The sequence below is a fragment of the Eutrigla gurnardus genome, assembly GCF_963514095.1.
Source record: "Eutrigla gurnardus genome assembly, chromosome: 8".
In the NCBI taxonomy this organism is placed as follows: Eukaryota; Metazoa; Chordata; class Actinopteri; order Perciformes; family Triglidae; genus Eutrigla; species Eutrigla gurnardus.
In genome coordinates, this window is record NC_139922.1 from 22,376,809 (window position 1) to 22,395,056 (window position 18,248).

General features: G+C 43.2%; 2 protein-coding genes across 3 annotated transcripts; both read right to left on the minus strand.

Moving 5' to 3' along the window:
- Positions 1–611: 611 nt before the first annotated feature.
- Positions 612–7,592, minus strand: LOC311017881 (protein-serine O-palmitoleoyltransferase porcupine-like). Of its 2 annotated transcripts, XM_084016524.1 has the most exons (15): positions 7,461–7,592; positions 6,641–6,783; positions 6,347–6,539; positions 6,162–6,205; positions 5,880–6,061; positions 5,619–5,749; positions 5,502–5,522; positions 4,620–4,634; positions 4,390–4,515; positions 4,212–4,312; positions 3,999–4,075; positions 3,848–3,911; positions 3,545–3,630; positions 2,105–2,215; positions 612–1,826 (listed from the first exon to the last, which is right to left on the minus strand). In XM_084016524.1, exons 2-15 carry the CDS (start codon positions 6,774–6,776, stop codon positions 1,725–1,727), a joined length of 1,389 nt encoding a protein of 462 aa, XP_083872650.1. In that variant the 5' UTR covers positions 6,777–6,783; positions 7,461–7,592; the 3' UTR covers positions 612–1,724. The 2 variants fall into 2 exon arrangements, with proteins under 2 accessions (XP_083872650.1, XP_083872651.1); XM_084016525.1 differs by lacking the exon at positions 4,620–4,634.
- An 806-nt stretch (positions 7,593–8,398) lies between these two features.
- LOC311017043 (uncharacterized protein) lies at positions 8,399–11,793 on the minus strand. The gene is made up of 4 exons (XM_084015156.1): positions 11,532–11,793; positions 11,292–11,379; positions 10,857–10,983; positions 8,399–10,745 (listed from the first exon to the last, which is right to left on the minus strand). The coding sequence occupies exons 1-4, from the start codon at positions 11,728–11,730 to the stop codon at positions 9,630–9,632; spliced, it is 1,530 nt and encodes a 509-aa protein (XP_083871282.1). The 5' UTR covers positions 11,731–11,793; the 3' UTR covers positions 8,399–9,629.
- Positions 11,794–18,248: the final 6,455 nt, after the last annotated feature.

Consider the following 18,248-nt stretch of genomic DNA (forward strand, 5'->3'; position numbering starts at 1 on the left):
CCCCCCCCCCCCCCCCCTCACACCAAGATCGGCTGTCCAACAGTCCACTCATTCTTCTTGTACATAATAATGCAAATAAACGACTATTTCTTACAGCAGCTCATGTGTATCCGGCTTCTATGTCTTAACATTTCACACATTCGTCCACGTTGAATGAAAGAGACGGCGATCCAGGCATTGATGTAAAATTTTTATAAAAATATCACAGATGTATCAGTGCTTTCACATTTACAGGGAGAAAAGTTGGCTCAACCTTAAACACCAGAATAATATTTAAAACACTCCACTGGTGGGATTGAGTGGTATTAGGTCTGGAGACGTTGAGCACTTGTTCTCAGGCGGGAACAAACATTCGGGGCTCTAACCTAAAACGCTGCGTCTCGGTCACGAAGCGGATCCTTTGACGCTCTAGATTCAGGAAAGATATAGACAGAACGTTATCTGATGCAGACGCACCTTTGATTCTTTCATCGGGGAATCATCAATTACATAAATGCACCATTAAAAGCAGCGGTGTCATAAAAATCTGTACCTACGGATAAACATCTCATATACTGTGTAATTCCATCTATTAAACTGGAAGAGAAGTTTAAACATCGCCCCCCCCCCCCTACAGTAACAAGTGTCAAATACCCTGATTCTAAACCTTTATTTTCAATACCGAAGAGTTCACATTTAATAATAATATCTTATCCACGCAAAGGAAGTTGTAATAATAACAATAAACAAAATCTTAACACAATTTGGAAGTTTCACCACAAAAGTTAGTTCCTAGACTTACCGATTAATTTTCTTTCGTCTAAAATTCACAAAATGGGGAAATTAAACATCATAAGTGTGGCCTCATATAACCTGTGCACTTTTCATTCAAAAGAAAACTCTTTTGTTTTACACATGCTCAAGAGACAAGCTCTGTTAAAGGATAAGTCTGCTGATGTTCTGTAGTTTTCTTAATCGCCAACAAATCCCATGAAACCCATCAATTCATTTATCCTCCTAAAAAGCTGATGTGGCTTATTCTTCTGTAACATTGGCCTCCATTGTTGTCAATTTACTCATTTCAGAAATGTTTGCTAAAAACTACAATGCCCAGGTGTTTTAGAAAATTATTCAGCCTGCATATAAAATGAGGCTGAGAGCCACAGACGGACTGCAAGAAGTATTGAGAGATGGGCTAACATTTTCCTTTCCTTCCTTTTCATTGGATTTGTTGAAAAAAAAGAAAAAGATAAAGATAGAAGATCAGCAGCCTTATCCTTCAAAGCTATAAAAAATACAATTGTAAAACACTTGAGGTGAGAGGGAAAACCACATCTGGAGGACATCTGCCGCAGTCCTAAAAAAAAAAAAGAAAACCTAGATAACGGGCTCTATCATGTGTCCACAGAAAGGAGCCGCCGTTTTCCACCATGCTGATAGGCATCGATCGCAACTCACAGTGAGACATCGGTAACCGCTGTCACAACATGAGGACTCGACAGCGGCGGCAAGGATTTAAAAAAAGAAAAAAAGGGGGGGATGTGACGCGGGGAGAAAAGAGCAGGCTTCCATTTCATGGATATCACAACTAGTGAACAGATTACCTGAACACTGCTCGTTGGTTCATTGTTGGATAAGTTGATTCTGTTCTCTTCAGTCTGATGCAGAATAAAGTCACAGTGCAGAAGTGGAGAACCAAGCTTACATCTCTCATTATTGCTTCCCTTTCTTGTCGTCTCTCCTTATTAGAGAATGAGGCGGTACAAAATCCAGCATCCGAACGTGACCCAGTGGCTCGTCCAGCTCAGCTCGGACCACTTCTGGATGGTATGATGGGTGATATCATCCTGTGTGTGGAGGAGGAGGGGGGGTACATACAATGTAAGCTTAATGCATTTACAAAACCTTTACTTATTTATACGATTCATCGCTTATTTCTTCATGAATCTAAACCAACTAACACAAAAATAATGATACGACAGTCCACTTCTCCCCTTTGAACTTTAAATACTGCAGCTGCGGTCGCATTCCTACGCAGCGCTTCACATGTGACACAGTGTGCCGTTACATTTTATGAGTGCAGGGTGTATAAATATACATCGTCGCATACATTTTGTGACCTCACCTCATCCTCCTCCATATAGTCCACGCTGGAGTTGAACACGGAGCCCAGATACGTCAGGTGGAGGATTGCCAAAGCGCTGAATGCGATGTTAATCACGTACACCCATAGCTCCTGTAGAGGGAGAGGCAAGAACAAAAGGCTTCGATCAATATTTCAGACTATCTATATCTCTTTCATTGCGATCTGCGTGGGGTTTTTTTTTTCCCTCTTAAAGGCCCAGATAACCATTTCCTCTCCATCAAGCAGATTAACTAAGTATTTGACTGTTAAACTCTTAAACTAAAAGGTACTTATTTACCAAACGTTACCTTTGATTGTTGCTCATGAATATTAGAATATTAAACATTATGGAGGAATCATTTGAAACCACATTTCCAGGGGCTTTAATGTATCTTTGCCAGGAACGTTGGGAGCGGTCAGCACTATGTTACAGTCCGGGCTGCTGTTCCTTGGCATAAATCATTATTCCCCACTGCTCTTGATGTCTGTAACCAATATAACATAAGGGGTTTTTGCTGGGCACCTTGCCAGTAAACTCTGGAAATATATCAGCTAACAGCACAAGGCAGACCATAGGGGCTGCTGTGTTTTAACTGCTGCAGTATTATTATTTTTCTAGTTTTAAAACCTGAATTATACACCACTTTAGTAATACGTTATGGTTACGTTTATGTCTTGTTAATTAAGTTTCACAAACTAATGTGATTTGCCTGCTGAGAAAGTTCATTATTATTCTTATTAAAGACAAAATCAGGGAGACATTATATGGGGTAGTTTCAATGTTTTTATATTAAATTATATGCAGATTAAAAACGGAAACCACATTTTTTTTCCTGACTGCTAACCAGAAGATCTACTAGGTAGGCTCCCTTTGTAGCACCTCCTCCTCTGAAAGGAAGGAAGTGTGCAATGGCCATTTGCAGGGATAAAATAGTTGGAATTAAACCAGGATTTGTGCCCAACATGTACAAAACAGTGGAATAGAATGTAGAAGTATTTATGAAACATGAATCATTTATTAAAGATGTAACAAATGAAATTAACTAGCCTATATCAAAACTAAACAACTGTATGAGGATTACATCTAGAAAGCCAGACGCTCACTGCTAATATTAAATGCAGCGTTTGACTCATTATTGCCGCCTATCCACTGCACATAGTACCACCTCGGTGTAGGCGGGATTCTCAGCTGATCGCCGTAGCAACACGACACCCACTGAATCATTTCAACACTTTGTCAACTGTACCGCGTCCGAGTTTGGAAAGCAAAGCTGCCGTTTTTTAAAGAATAAAATCTGGGTCGAGTGAATGACGCACCACGGTCAACATCGATGGTAGCTCGGCTACTTAAAACCACACTAGTTGGTGGAAATGCAGCTTTCTATGACCCTCCCCCTCTCTCTCTCTCTCTCTGAAACGGAAGAGAAAGGCACACATTACCTTTTTGTTACGGTGAGTGCAGTTTGGCTGGCATTTCTTTGACAGTATACAAGCATTAAAAATGGCTGCGAGCCTCTTCCGCAACACTGCAACACAAAAACAAGAGCAAAGCATTAAAAAAGGAAGCCAGAGGAAGAATTCTCTTTTCCAGCCATATGAGATAAATTACAAGCACAGCAGTGAACAGAAACAGTGTGTGTGTGATAGCGGTCGCAATTAACCGTTACTGCAAAGCTAAGCACCTTCTTTAAATGGGAAGGTTCTAATGTTTGAAAGGGAGACAACATTAGGGCAGACTCTCACCGTGCTCAATGTATGTGATGAACCCAAGAGATATGAGCACTGCACCCAGATGAAAGCTCAGACCCTGCTCGGCACAAGAGTGAGACACGAAACAATCAGACCAGAGTAGCCGACAGATGTTTATTTCGCGAGACGTCCACATGGTACTCACATGCAGGAGGGCGCTCGCCGTGTATGTCACCATGACGGCGGAGAACGTCCCAAATTTCAGGGCACTCTTAAAAACATCTGTGAGACGAGAGCATCAGCTTGCTGTTTAAATGAGCCGTTACCATGCCGATCATAATGAGAATGAAAAGCAAAAAAAAAAAAAAAAAAACACAGCTGCTCCCATCAAGCAATCACTGGCAACATTATAACTCACAGGTGTGCAGAAAGCGAGACATGGGCAGATTCCATGACGTTACCACCTCCACCATCGACCGGGGTAACTCTATATTCAGTGGCTTGGATACGCTCATATCCCTGTCAAACAAAGGCTTTTAAAATGTGAATAAAAGGAGAAACACGCCGTATGTGAATACTGCACATGCAATTCTGACCATTTGAGGTTTTCTTTCTCCTCTTGGAAGCCTGCTCCAGCCAGAGTGGTAGTGGTCTCGCTCAAATAACCAACAAAATAATTGCTGAAGTGGAAAGACATTGTGTTCTCGTACGCCAGTAACCACCTAATGCAGTGAGATTAAAAGAGGGGGGAAACCGATGGGTACGACGCGCTAATTTCAGGTTTAATTCAACCTGATCAATCATTGCACTACACTTAAATACGTACTTTGCTGGTGTACCTCTGGGAAGCAGCGTAATAAAGAGAGAAGCAGTTAACGTCAGTGATTACATTCATGTTATATTGAGTGTGATGGGCTGCATCTCACCACGATTTTCAAGATGGTGAAACAGTGAAACGGGTAAATGAAAGGGTGACGGGGTGTCCTGGTGCACGTGTGGCTGAACCGAGGGGTATTAATGCGGATGCATGCGTGCAGGAAAAGGTGTGTCACAAATGGTGAATGGAAAGGAAGCATGCCTTAAAGGGATAGTTAGATACTTATCCAAAGTCGGTGTGGAGAAGCAGACAGGAGTTACAGCATGAGGCAGCAGTAAAACCTATTTTTGCCACCTAAAAGAAAGGCCCACTACATTTTATTTTGATCAATTTAAGTGTGAAATCTATTTAGAATGTGTTGCCAGTTTAGCTTTGCCTCAAGAAAGCTGTGTTTTTTATGGGGAACTGAAGTCGTTATTTATGCTTTCGACGTAGACTCCATTGAAAAAAGCAGTAATTTTACCTCACACAAAATGTTTGTCTAACTTATTTTTAATTTGCCAAAATCAAACACTAACAAGCAACAAATTGAGGCAGCGGTAGACCAGCAACCCCTGGTGTTCTGCAAGGTGTTGTTTTTTCCCCCCCGCTGAAGTGTGGTGGCTTTGGCGAGAGCATGAATGGACACAGCTTCAGTTCCCCGTCGGAAACAGCTGGCAAGGTCAAGCCGTGGAAATATTCTAAATATAACACATACTCATATATAACAACAACTGATTTTTTAGTGGCTGAAATATGCTGTGCTTTGCATGTGTGCGGTAACTCCTGCCGACTGCCATGTACACACTGACTATGGATATCATAGAAAATGTGTGGAGGGCAATTAATTACCTGATCTTCCTCCTCTTTTTGCTGTAAACAAAGCAGGTAATAGAAAACAAATCATGAAGCTGTGAGCACAACAATAAACAGGGGGTTTGATTTTTTATGTATGTATGTTCCACTCACCCTCGTAGCAGCTTGTCTCCGTAGACCGGTATGAAATAAGGGAAGAGGTAGGGGGCCACGCAGTTGGATATAACAAGGCAGACCTGGCTCTTCACCCAGCTAACAGACACTTTCAAAAGCCATGAAAAGCTCTGAGGAGAAGGGGGGAAAAAAGAACCAAAGATTAAAAGAGTTAGCGGCGCGTCTCCAGATAAATCGTTTAAATAATCCTCACCCACCCCGACCCTCTATCCTTCTGGAGAGACGCCGCATCACACTTACCAGCTTACGTCCTTCTAAAGCGTCTTTGTAGCTGTTGAAGCTGATCCAGGGACCAAAGATGACTGTGCCCACAAAGTAAATATAGCCCATGAACTCGATGGGCGACGGCACACTGGTGACGACGCCTCTGTCCAGATCGAAGGCGAGGGAGATGGCTTTCATGGCAACCACCATCTGTGAACCTGGACGGCAACAGCACTTAAATTAGCCCTAACCCTTCATCAATGCTGAATATGAAAGTAAAACGACAACGATCAGGTGTGTTGCTGATGTCTGACCTACCTCTCATCTTGTGCCAGTTGGTGGTCTCCATCATGTGCATCTCTCTGATCAAATTGGATGAGAACAGCTTCAGTTTTTTTTTGACGCCCCAATTAAACCTCACTGACTTTGCACTCTGTCCACTTCAAACACAGACCGGATGTATGCTGCTGAGCTGTCAGATATCAGGGGAGGGCTTCTCTTACCCCAGCAGTAGGTAGATGAGCACGGTGATGGAGAGGAAGGTGCCCCGGATGGTAGAGTGGCGGCACAGGAAGAGGAAGAGGTAGCAGAGAAGGCTGAGCAGGACCACCCAGATCATATGAAGCTCAAAGAACAGGTAGAGAGCGTAGAAGCCTCCCGCCACCGTGCCCAGGTGTTTCACAAAAGATGGGAGGCCTGATGAGAGAGCGAGGCAAAGAAACAGACGATAGCGCGGGTGTTTGTGGTGCTGAAAGCTATACTGAAGGGTGAATAACACTGTATAACCGGAATCTCACCCAACATCCAGAGGAGCCGACACAGCAGGCAGATAACCAGCAGCTGCCATACTTGCTCCAGGCCCTGCTGAGCTGTAGGCAGCAGGCAGCCATGAGCAAGCTCCTGGAAAAACTTCTGTCGGCTAAACGCTCCCATCGCTCGGCTTCAAAAGCAGAGGGAAGCCATTTTTTTTTTTTTTTACAGCAAAAAAAGAAAGAAAGATGACACTGTTTGTATGAAACCGCCCACTAATCCACTCACCCACTGTCAAATGACACACCGCCTAAAAACTTCAAATCCCAGCATGCACAGCACCTCGCTGCAAATCTGTGCAAATCCATGCAATAGATATCAAAGTTCCCATAACAACATCAAAATCAGTATGCTATCCTTTATGTTTAGCTTATATCAATTCACATTTGAATTTGGGAACAAGATGCATTGAACTGGAACTGTCAGCATGAAATCTCCGCGTGCACAGCGCAGCACGATTTATCTTTTTGCATCGCATCGGTGTGTTGGAGACTCGTATACAAGGACAGTGTGTAGAATAGTAGACACATGCTCTCCTGCAAAGGCATGCTCCCTCCGCAATGCAGTCGACCTATGTGACGAGTTGACCCACAGCTGCATTACAGCCGCCGCGTTAACACAGTATGCTCGACTCGACACAAAAATAAAATAAAAGCAAAAGTATCGTTAGCTCGTAACGAGCGTTGACGTCGCTAACGACAGCGGGATTTGCGGACTTGCAACCAACGGTTCCCCAGCCCCCCCAACCCCCCGTCAGTTGCAGCTGGCCCCCGGGCATGTCAGCTTGTTTTCCGGAGGTTCACTTACCCTCTCGGAGCAGCAGCTGGAGGTTCCTCCCCGCGTTTCTAACCCCGTCTTGTGCTTCCTCGTGATTTCAGCGCGCGTGCCGCCGCCGCCGTGTTTTAAGCACACTCGGTCCAGATGATGCTTATCTGGATGACTCCCATTGTCACAGCATCAGCACCACTCCGTCCGGCCAGGCACGCTGTGTACACATCCTATTGGTCGGAAGGCCGCGAGAATGGAGAGCGACGAATCGGATTGGCCGCGGTGGCTGTCGCTTACAGACAGAGACGACGATGATTGGCTCGCGTTCCCAGACCTCAGCAGCCGATTGGTTGCCTGGATTGAGAGGGGGGAGAGCCGGCGTCTGGCTCAGAGATGTGGTACCAGAGGATTCGGAGGGATGAACTGTGGGTAAAGACTAAAATCAATATACACTTAACCTACTTTATTTCTTTTGGGAACATTTTTTAGCCAAATAACAGAAACCAATTTAATTGTTTGTCTAAGTGCTACTGGAAATTATAGAACTAACAAGAAAAACACATAATTAACATTATATTGAATTGTGAAAAACATGTATTAATGCTAAACAGATCAGTAATAAGTGAGTCATTTATAACATCTGTGTTGCCAGGTTGTGAAGAAATTCCTCTAGCTGTTTGAATAAATAAAGTTTTAGTTAATTTCCCGTATTATTTGCTTTTGTCTAAAGCGACAATAAGTACATTTATTTGTCCTGCTTCATCAGTATGTGTAATGTATGATAATTTGTTATGTACTACACATGACATGAATTGTGAACTTAAAAATGTAATTAATAAGTAATAAGTCATTGCAGTGGAGGAGTTTTCAGCAATGGGCTTTTGTATTGCAGCTCACAGAATAAGCATAGACCATTTTAATGCACTATGGCACATATATAAAGAGGTCGGTCCAGGCAGAAGGCAACGTTTTTGGGTCAATTCAAGTCTCTCTAGTGCCACCATCAGGACAAACCTGGAGACATTTTTCATCACAGAATCATAATGTTTTTTAAATGGAGAACTTTAATGTTGATGTTAAAAGGTCCAAATGCTTTAACAGTGGTCCCGACACAGGGTTAAGACAACATTGCTATAAAATTGTCATGTCATGACTGTAGTGACTGAAAGCAAGAATAAAGTTTATTAAAAACATGAACAAAAACAAGATTACCAATCATGGCAACATTTTAAAACATGTTATTTCTGAGTCAGAGGGTGTTTTGCATCAACTTTAAAGTGGAAATAATGCAATATGGTTAACTTACATCGCAATCATATAGCAATAGATTTAACAAGAGTCTCAGGGGTCAGCCTCGGCTTACAGCAACCCTGCAGGTTAATGCAGTCTCTGAAGTTTCCTCTCGTAATACACCAGCCTGCTTTATAAATCCAAATTTCAAAATTTTAGTAGACGCAGGCCAACCAAAATACTTGCGTATCCCCAATACTGGAATTGCTGCAGCATTGGGGAAAATGTTTATGAGGAAACAAGAACAAACGCTGTCAGTCACTGAGGTAGATAATTGAATTCACTGACATTTTTTGTCAGATATAATTCTCGATAATGTTATTCATCATATTCTTGATAGCAATGTGCATTTGCTCGCGAACTAAACTGGTTATCATCCTATAAACTGCAGAATACAGTCCAAACAGTTGTAACAGTAACAGTTTTACAATCCAGGTCAGTTACAGGATCTTCTCAGTGTTATTAACAGTGGAAAAACAAATATCATCATATCGGTGATATAGAGGGCACAGTAGCTAAACACAGAACTCTTACTAAATAAAAATAGCAGCATAATGCGTTCAAACATTAAAACATATTGATGTGCCGAACCCTATTAGTCCTAACTGCCAAAGGAAATAGGCATGGAAGATAATAGTGCAGCAGTATACACATAGCATAGGAACAAAATGTGAACACTTGTTCACAACAATGAGCCCAAATGAACTCATGTTTTAGTATCCAGCAAACACATTAATGTGTTTGCCAGAATGTGCTCTAAGGCGTCTCGGTATGAGTAGTAAGGAAAATGTGATGAGCCAGCTGAGGTTGAATTGCAGCAAAACAAAGTACTTGATTCAATCACCATTTGTCTTTAAAACGGGTACATTTCTTCCCCAGCGTTTGGATCAGAGCTTAACATCCAAGGTCGTAAGGAATTCATTCCTTTTTGATGTGCTTGACGCTTCGCTCATCTGGAGGAATCAGAGGCAGCTCGCATGGCTCCTCCTTCACGCGTTTCCTTTTAACATTTCTCGGTTTGCTTAAAATATATGCATAATTTCTTTTAACCTCAAGTAACGCCGAGGTGAGGAACCGCGGTGAAAAGAGTTTTAGCGAGGGTGGGAGTTTTCGATGTGCAGGGAGACGGGTTTCAGTGAAGGTTGGAGGGTTCTTGGGTAGGGGTGGCTTAGACGCAGACGAAGTACCAGGGTTCTTGGGTAGGGGTGGCTTAGACGCAGACGAAGTACCAGGGTCCTTTGAGATCCTGGTCACCGACGCGGGCAGTGACACAGGGAGAGGTTTTCGAAACACTGGCACAGAGGGTTTTGATACAGGGATTTTTGATACAGGGATTTTTGATACAGGGATTTCTGTGTGTACGGCTGGAGATGAGGTCTGGATTAAAGGTCCAGGCGCAACAGTCACTGTGCTCTGAGCACATTTATCCGAGTCAGCAGTCTGGCTCGGCTCAGGATTCGCCAGCGGATGGTTTTTTGGCCTCAAATCACTGACGACCTTTTGAGGCTCAACGTTGATGGGATCCTCTTCATACTCGGTTACCGTGTCGGCCAACGGTTGGAACAAAACGTGGTTGTGACGTTGACAGAACAGCACGCCGCACGTGTGGCACTTCCTTCCATCTTTGACATGCAGCAGCTTGTGACGCTTGAGGTTATGGGTTGTAGCGAAGGATCGATCACAGATGTTGCACGGAAAGGAAGGCTCGGGGACACACTGGTGCTCAGTGAAATCGGCTTGACTTGTCAAAATCTTTCCGCAATGTTCACAGACAAAGGTTGTTTCTTCTTCATGCAGTTGTTTGTGTTCTAGAAGCTGTGATGTATCGGTGAAGTTCTGATTGGACTCATCACGCTGGTATACACTTGCTGGCACGTGTACACGTTTCAGGAGCACAATGGGACTCCCTTTGTCCAGGTCTCGGCAGCCCGTCTGTGCTTTAAATGACAATGGTGCCTTGAATGGGCTTGTTGTTGGTTGTGATTTAATCGGCGTGGTTTCGGTCTCGGGCTGTTTAGGCGAGGTTTCTCCTTCCTGGGAAAAACACACAGAAGAGACCCACCCTGAAGTAAACTTATATGTCGTCTAAGGACAAACACAACTAAATATACTGTCAAAGCGTGAAATTCATGTAGAAGCTGCTACCTTTGGCACTGATGGAGTCTCCGTTCCCTCTATCAAAACAGAGGTGTGGAGGTCCACAGGAGAATCCGCTCTAGGTGGAGTGTCCACATTGGTTTTATGGCGCAGGCTTCTTCTACGACCCTCAAACCTTTAAAAAAAAAGAAGAAGATGTGAACACTATTTCATCTGGAAACAACATAAATGTGTCTTCTACTGATCAAGGTGGAGGAAAAAAAACTTTGCACTTTTCAAATAAAGATGGTGACCATGAACAGCTTGTGGTGTGGGAGGCATTAGTAGTAAGTTGAAGCAGTTAGCTAATTATCTATAAAACAGCAAAAGTTCACTGACTAACTCTTTACAGCGCCACAAATGTAATGATAATATACGCATTACAGGGTTTGCTTGTTTTATATGGCGGAAAACCTCACACTAGCATCCGTTTACGTTTCTTACCTGTTCACCTTTTCCTTGGGGCTCTGTTTCGTGCATGTGAACACCGAAGGCACAAAGTCGGGACTGTTGCAATCCAAGGAGGCTTTCTCTAAAGACAATAACAAACAAACACAAAAAGGTTTTCAACTTGCTATTGACGTCACCGCGCCGAGGTTACACCAAACGCGACGTACCGGGGCCCAGCCAGCCGTTACAACACTAGAAACGTAGAAACGTCGAATTACAGCACGGTTGTCTTACGTGAGATAAAATGAGCGCCACAAATACGAGCGTTCGTCTTGTGCCCATCGATACTGCCGTTCACTCGCTGGAGGGCTTGTTGCCATAAACGTCTCCGGTTGGCCTGAAACGGTCGGGATCCGGACGGTATCCTGAAATATTTCAGTTCGCTGCCTGGAGAACGTCGATTTGTACAACCGGGCACGCAACAGTACGACATGTTTGCTTTAAAACAGTCTGCATTTAGCGGCTTAGCTTCGGGTGGAGGAAGTTATCGGCAACAACAACGTTCGACTTCCGTTGCAAGGACACGCGCGCGCACACACACACGCCCCTTGTTGCTGTCACGTGGTTCCACCAGCAAGAGTGGTGGGAAATAGGTTTGTTGTGCCTGTGTGCGCGGCTACCGAACGGTGCACTGAGGCCCCCTGCTGGCCGGCGGTGGAACACGTGCTAAACTATTTTACTTTTAGTGTTTTTCAATTAAATGTCATAACATTTTTATTTGAGTAAAAGAACAAAAAGTATCAGCATTAAACTATACTCTGTGTGCCAAAGGCATTCATTATGCTCATTAAGTAGAACGGGGCCATTTCAGAATAATGATAATTTTAGCAGTGGGTTATAAATATTGCTATGGTGATGTGTTCATCACTTTAACGTTACGGCTGGTAAAGGTTGAGCTCATTGTTATGACTTTATACAGCCCACTGCTGGGTGGCTTGTGAATTCCCCCCCCGGGATTCAATTAAGTCTTAACATCATTAAAAATGTATATTTGTTGATTATATTTTTTATTATTAATCAGAATCTGCGAAGTAATTGGAAATGAAAAGCTATGAATGACTTTCATCGTAATTTTCTCATCCCTGCCTGCTTGCCAGAGTTACACTGAATACTGTCCATTAGATTCTGTGTCCTGCATATGTTTTCTAACATTTTATCAAAGGATATAAATAACTCCACAAACATGAAGAGGGTCACACATTTTGATTTGGGTGATCCCATTAGAAAGACCACATCTAAATGTGTGACTCTCTTTGTATCTTTGGATTTTTTTTCTTTACAGTTATGAAAATGTAGGACCCAATCTATCCAGGGTCACTGACAGCTATAAAAATGTATTCAACCTATATAAATGTGATGGTGACTGTACATTTGGTAGCATCTATCAAAAATAAAGAATGTGATAAATGTAGCTTGTCACATAATAATGGGTCACAGAATTGATGTGATTGAACGTTTTACATGTTGTATATCAAGTTTTAGATTGTCAGAATTACAATGTCCTATGTAGGGATGACATTTGAATACACATCTTACTTCAACATATTTTTTTAATATCTGAGGTACTTCCATTCAATATTTCCAGTTCAATTTAATTTGTTCTTCTGACATTAGTGCCAGATCAATGTTTAATTTGTCAGCACTCACAAGAAGTGATGTGTCCTTGGTCTGGTACGGACATAATTTCCAATAAACTGTGCGGCAAAGCTATAGTGCATCTTCACAAATGCAGTCTGGGGTGCACTTTAAAACATGAAGCGTTTCAACATTAACATAATTCCTCTGCAGGGCCAAACCTAAAATACATTCCTAATACTCCCACATCTGCGATGAGCCTTTGTCTCGTGGCCAAATCACACAGAATTGGCAGTACAAAGGACACGGCTACTTGTGTTAATACTTCCTCTTGGGGGGGGTGTATTTGTGTAGCCCATCATGCCCTAGCTGGTGCTTATTGTCAGTCGGAAACACCTGCCTGGCATCACTCAGAAACACAATGAAACTCAAGGGCAACTCAGTGTTTTCCTGAGTGTAAACACACACATATATTTGATTAAGTAAAAGCTTTTTCAGGAACATCTAGAACGCTCCCTTTCTGGCTTGTACTTGGTATACTTTGAGCTTCTCCAATGAATCATTACCATCTCATCAGTAAGGAGTAAACCAAAAATGAATTAGCGAACATCCAACAATTAGTTCCTGAACGCCTCAGATGGATGATCAAAGTAATGCGGTGAGAACTAATGCGATGCATTCTCAGTGTAAACTCAGTGTAAAGATGATCGATGGGGCAACAAACAACAACAGACTCATTGTAATCAGGAACGATGGATTCCAAAAAAAGTCTGGCTCTCTAATGTTGGAGCAGTCTATATATCCACTATAGTCCTTAATCCAGGCAACATCCAGGGCGTAGGTGTTAGATAGTTGATTAATTAGCAGATTTGATTCCTATCACATTCCTTACAACGTTCATTTCTACAACACTGTTCAGATTCTAATGCTTTTGCATGACAGTGATGGATACGTGGCAGGCTGTGCCATTTAATGCATCAGCAATTTTACACAGAAGACATTATTTGTCTCAGCAGTAAAAGTGTAAATAATAAAATTAATGACGCGTTCTAGGACACTTGGATAGAACAGAACCATCATTAATGTTATTAGTTACGCTTTTGCTTTTACTACTATGAAGAGGAAAACGTCTTCTGTGAAAAAATGCCTGTGGTGAATCTTGTGTTTTGATTTGTTTAAATTCTTTTGGGGATCTCATAGAATAATACATGCCGTTTTAAATCGGACGTTATACCTTTAAACAAGTAAGAGCGTTCAGTTAATTCTTCCCTGAGCAAATTTCAAGGATAAGACTCTCAGCCCATGTGTTCTGCTGAAAATGTAAATCTTTAAAAACGGTTCTTCTTGTCTGAAGAAGATGTATTCAAATATAGCTTCATGGGAGCATTATCTATAGTGTGCAGACTCTATTTTTGTCCATCTTTTGTGCAGCACCTAGTATTTATTGTCTGGGTGTGCATGCTTTTTGAAAACAGCCCACAAATATATCGCTGTATTTAAAAAAAAAAAGAAAAGACTAGTGATTTCCAAAATAAATTCCCCTTAAACAGATGGGCACTTCAGTTTTTTAGCAAAAGCTACTTAATAAATATATTTGTTGGGACTATTTCCAGCTCTAGTATTGGCACTAATGTGAGTATGTAAAACAGGCAGACGATAGACAGACTCAAAAATAAACTACAGGGCCGACGTTCATGGCAATGAATGAACTCACTGCTGTGGTGTGGATCATTGGTGTGTTTTTAAATTGTTTTTGGAGGTGGCACAGACATATGGCTACACAGATCAATTCATTGTTAATTTTGGTCTTTTCATTGGAATAAGAGGATTATAGAATATCACCAAACTGGTGTTATTCTGTGTCAGTACTCCACCAGCAGATGTCACTGTTGTGTAATGAGGGGAAGTGGTATATCCTCATTGGTTTTCAGGATTTCAAAATAACAGTAAAATATCATAAACTCCTGACAATTCCATGATTCCTGTCAACGTTTACATTATTTGACTGTATAAATGGATTAATCCTCCCCACTTACTTAGCTTTTGAGTCCTGGAAGATATCTCACCACAGATCTCAAAGCTGTATTTGTAGCTGCCATCAACAGAAACCCAGGTGAGTTTAAGGACGACAGTGTTGTGGATAAACGCTACATCGACCACTCAACGCAGTGCACTCATATTCTTGGAAATCAATCTGTGAGTTGGATCAATATGATTTCATTTCCTCCCAGAGCTCCTCTGACTCCCGTGTTTAGTCAACATGGGACAGACTGCCACTGTTTGTTTGGTTTTTTTTGACACCTGTGAAGCCTTTCTCAGGATTAAAGGATTTTCTCCCGTAGTTATCACACGTTCTGACCATTTTGTGCAATCACGCCCGGATACAGTTGAATTGCACATCGAGTGTGCTTCTTATTATCTACAAGCTTTGCGAGTTGAAAAGAAATAAATTGGCATCGCCGCCGTGTCCCTTCCCTTCCTCCTGCCCCTCTTCCTCCTCAAGGTGACTCTTCCATCTGCACCCTCCCTGGTCTTGCCAATCTCTCTCTCTCTCTCTCTCTCTCTCTCTCTCTCTCTCTCTCTCTCTGTCCCTCCACAGTTACCATGGTGCAGTTTCTGGGATCTGATCCCCCTCTCCTCTCTCAGAGCTGCTACTATCTCACCTGTTTCCTTAGTTGTCCTGGAGCTATTCACATCAATCAAAGCTCTGTTCTGCTGCTTTGTTCCTAGTGTGTGTGTGTGTGTGTGTGTGTGTTTGTGTGTGTGTGTGTGTGTGTGTGTGTGTGTGTGTGTGTGTGTGTGAGAGAGAGAGAGAGAGAGAGGCAACTGGGTCGTCAAAGTAATCTATTTCTACTCTTATTTGGAGGAAAATAACATCTGAGACCATATACTGTTTACCTATTTCTGTAGCACACACACAATATGTTTTTGTTCCATTTATACGTCCATCTCTTAGGGACGAGATGGAGCTCGTTACTGTCTTTCACTGCACAGCGTCCCCATTTTAATTACCCTCTTCTTCACCCCTCCTCGCGTCCTTCTAAGTGGAGGGAAAGAGGAAGGGGGAAAGGAAAATAAAGAGGAGATTGAGGAGAGAAATAAAAAAAAAAATGGAAGGAGGGCGGGGTGGGTTTGTGAGTGAATGGGTGGCCTGTTTTGTGTGAAGGCCGGGGGGATAGAAGGGACAGTGATGGTGTGTGTTTTGTTCAAAAGTGGGCCAGTAACACAGTCCCTAATCTTTAACAGCTATTTACATTAAAACAACCTGTTCAGACACCTGTTCAGTCATGCCTGCCCCCGTGGTTCCATCAGCCCCGGCCCTGTTTGACACCCTGCAGCAGGGTTCGGTTGTGTTACTTCCCGCTACTGACAACCTTTTCTGTTTACCCAACATGCAGAGCAACCCACAGGCTCAGCCGCCTCCACCGGGGAGTGACTGTCGCTCCTCTGCTATCACTCCGTTGTCTGGTGAGCCACTACAACGCAATTACACATTCATTTCACCCACATAGCCAGCCAGCAGTCAGCCAGCCAGCTTCCCCTCCCCCTACTGCTTCCATCTCTTTCTTTCCCCCCACTTCATATTTTGGCAATGCCTGCCCTCACACTATCTCCATCTCTACCCTATTCCTCCCTTACACCTTTAACCCCCATAGTCTCCCATTTACCCCCCCCCCCCCCCTCCCCCCTTCCACATAGAAATACAGGGATACACAAAGGACAGACGCAGAGCTGAAGTGAGAGTTGGGTGGTGGAGGCCAAAGGGGTGTAGATGAGACGCGAGGTATCGGTAGAAAAACAGCATGAAATAGTGTGAAATGTGTTGGGAGAGTGGAGTGGGAGGGGAGGTAAGCTTCTCTGGATGGAGAAGAGGGGGGGGGGGGGGGTGAGTGAAGAGACTGGCTAATGATATATTGATTTGGATGAGCCTGGGGCAAATAAGTAGGAGTGTGTGGGAGGAGGAGAGGCACAGCTCGCAGATGTCTTAAAACACCTGGGTGGGATATGTTTGGTTTATTATATGCTCACACTGACAGAAAGAGAGGCCTGTTTTTCTTTTTTTTTTTAATAATCTTCCAAGGATCCGTGCAAGGCTTTTGGCGTATTAGCAAAAAAAAAAATCATTCATATTTCAGCATTGTGCTGCACCGCTTGTATTGTATCTAAAGGGTAATTAGGAGGGAATTTTATTTTTTTTTGTTTTAATGTTAGAAACATGAGAGCGCAGAGCTCTGAGCTGGACCAGAATAATATCAAAGCTTCTGGCTGTAAAAGCAGGCATTTAGACAGCGGGCAGCCATTGGGGATCACATTAGGTGAGATCACTAAGGAGGGATGGAGCTGGAATTAATGAGGTTTTGTACGTTTTCTCTCCATAATGCATCAAAGCGGGTGTATGTGTCCACGCACACGTGTCCTTGTGGGCAAGTAGGTGAAAGATGTCGATATGGATCATTAAACGCATAGCTAGGAGAATGATATAGTATTTATTGATCTGAAGAGTCAGTGAAGATAAGGCATCATGGTCGGAAAAAGGGCTTGGGAATTATCTGGAATCTCACAGCTGGAGTCGTCACACGGCCGGCATTATTACAGAATTAATAGTTGATGATATAATGTATTAACTGAGGAATTAATTTAGCTCTCACTGAGCCTTTATGAATCTAATATTGTACCTGGCTGAGCCACACGCCTTCGCTGGGTTGGGGGGTGGGTGAAGGAGATGAAGACTCATGGTCCCTACATTAGCACTCAGATTAATAAGGCCACTCTCACTAAGCTTTCTCCTCCCCTACGGTACCGTGGTAATTGCCCTTCGCCGCCCACTGGACTTCCTTTGTTTCTGAACCGGCTGCCTCACACTGCTCAAACTGCTACAATCCCTCCCCATGTTCTTGTTTTGCTCGTTGTCTTTTATTGCTAAAATGCCACCAGCGGCTCTCAGCGGGGTCCTTATTAAGGCCGGTCCAGCAGCTCATTGAATGCTCTGAAATCTCTCTGGCCTCGTCTTCCTTCTTCACAGGTGAGACGGTGTTGGTCAGAGCCAAATCCCTCACCTCCCTCCCTCCGTTACCCCTTACATCCCCTTTATCTCCCTCCGCTCCTTGTTCCAGCCCATCGCCGCTCTGTGTTAAGCCTGCTGCGACACAGTAAGCAGAGCGAGATGAGAATTGGGAATAGAGGACATAGAGTTGCGATGAGTGAAGACTTAAGAGCAGTGATGGGTTGACGTTGGGGAATACCGCCCCTCCCCTCCCTGGCCAATCTCCCCGTCTGCCAAGAAAAGTCATTAATTTGTGAAAGAGGACTTACACGTCCCACATGCCAGTCAGCCTTTTATGATAGACGGATAATTCAACTCTTTATTCTGCTCAA

Bases quoted from the DNA above. Each gene is read 5' to 3' on its own strand.
- LOC311017881 (XM_084016524.1), bottom strand. From the start codon at position 6,776: ATGGGAGCGTTTAGCCGACAGAAGTTTTTCCAGGAGCTTGCTCATGGC. The intron at 6,206-6,346 runs GTAAGAGAAGCC...CAATTTGATCAG, and splicing joins CTCATCTACCTACTGCTGGG to AGAGATGCACATGATGGAGA. The intron at 5,523-5,618 runs GTGAGTGGAACA...CTTTGTTTACAG, and splicing joins GGAGACAAGCTGCTACGAGG to CAAAAAGAGGAGGAAGATCA.
- LOC311017043 (XM_084015156.1), bottom strand. From the start codon at position 11,730: ATGTCGTACTGTTGCGTGCCCGGTTGTACAAATCGACGTTCTCCAGGC. The intron at 11,380-11,531 runs GTAAGACAACCG...TATTGTCTTTAG, and splicing joins TGGCGCTCATTTTATCTCAC to AGAAAGCCTCCTTGGATTGC. The intron at 10,746-10,856 runs GTAGCAGCTTCT...TGTTTTTCCCAG, and splicing joins AGACTCCATCAGTGCCAAAG to GAAGGAGAAACCTCGCCTAA.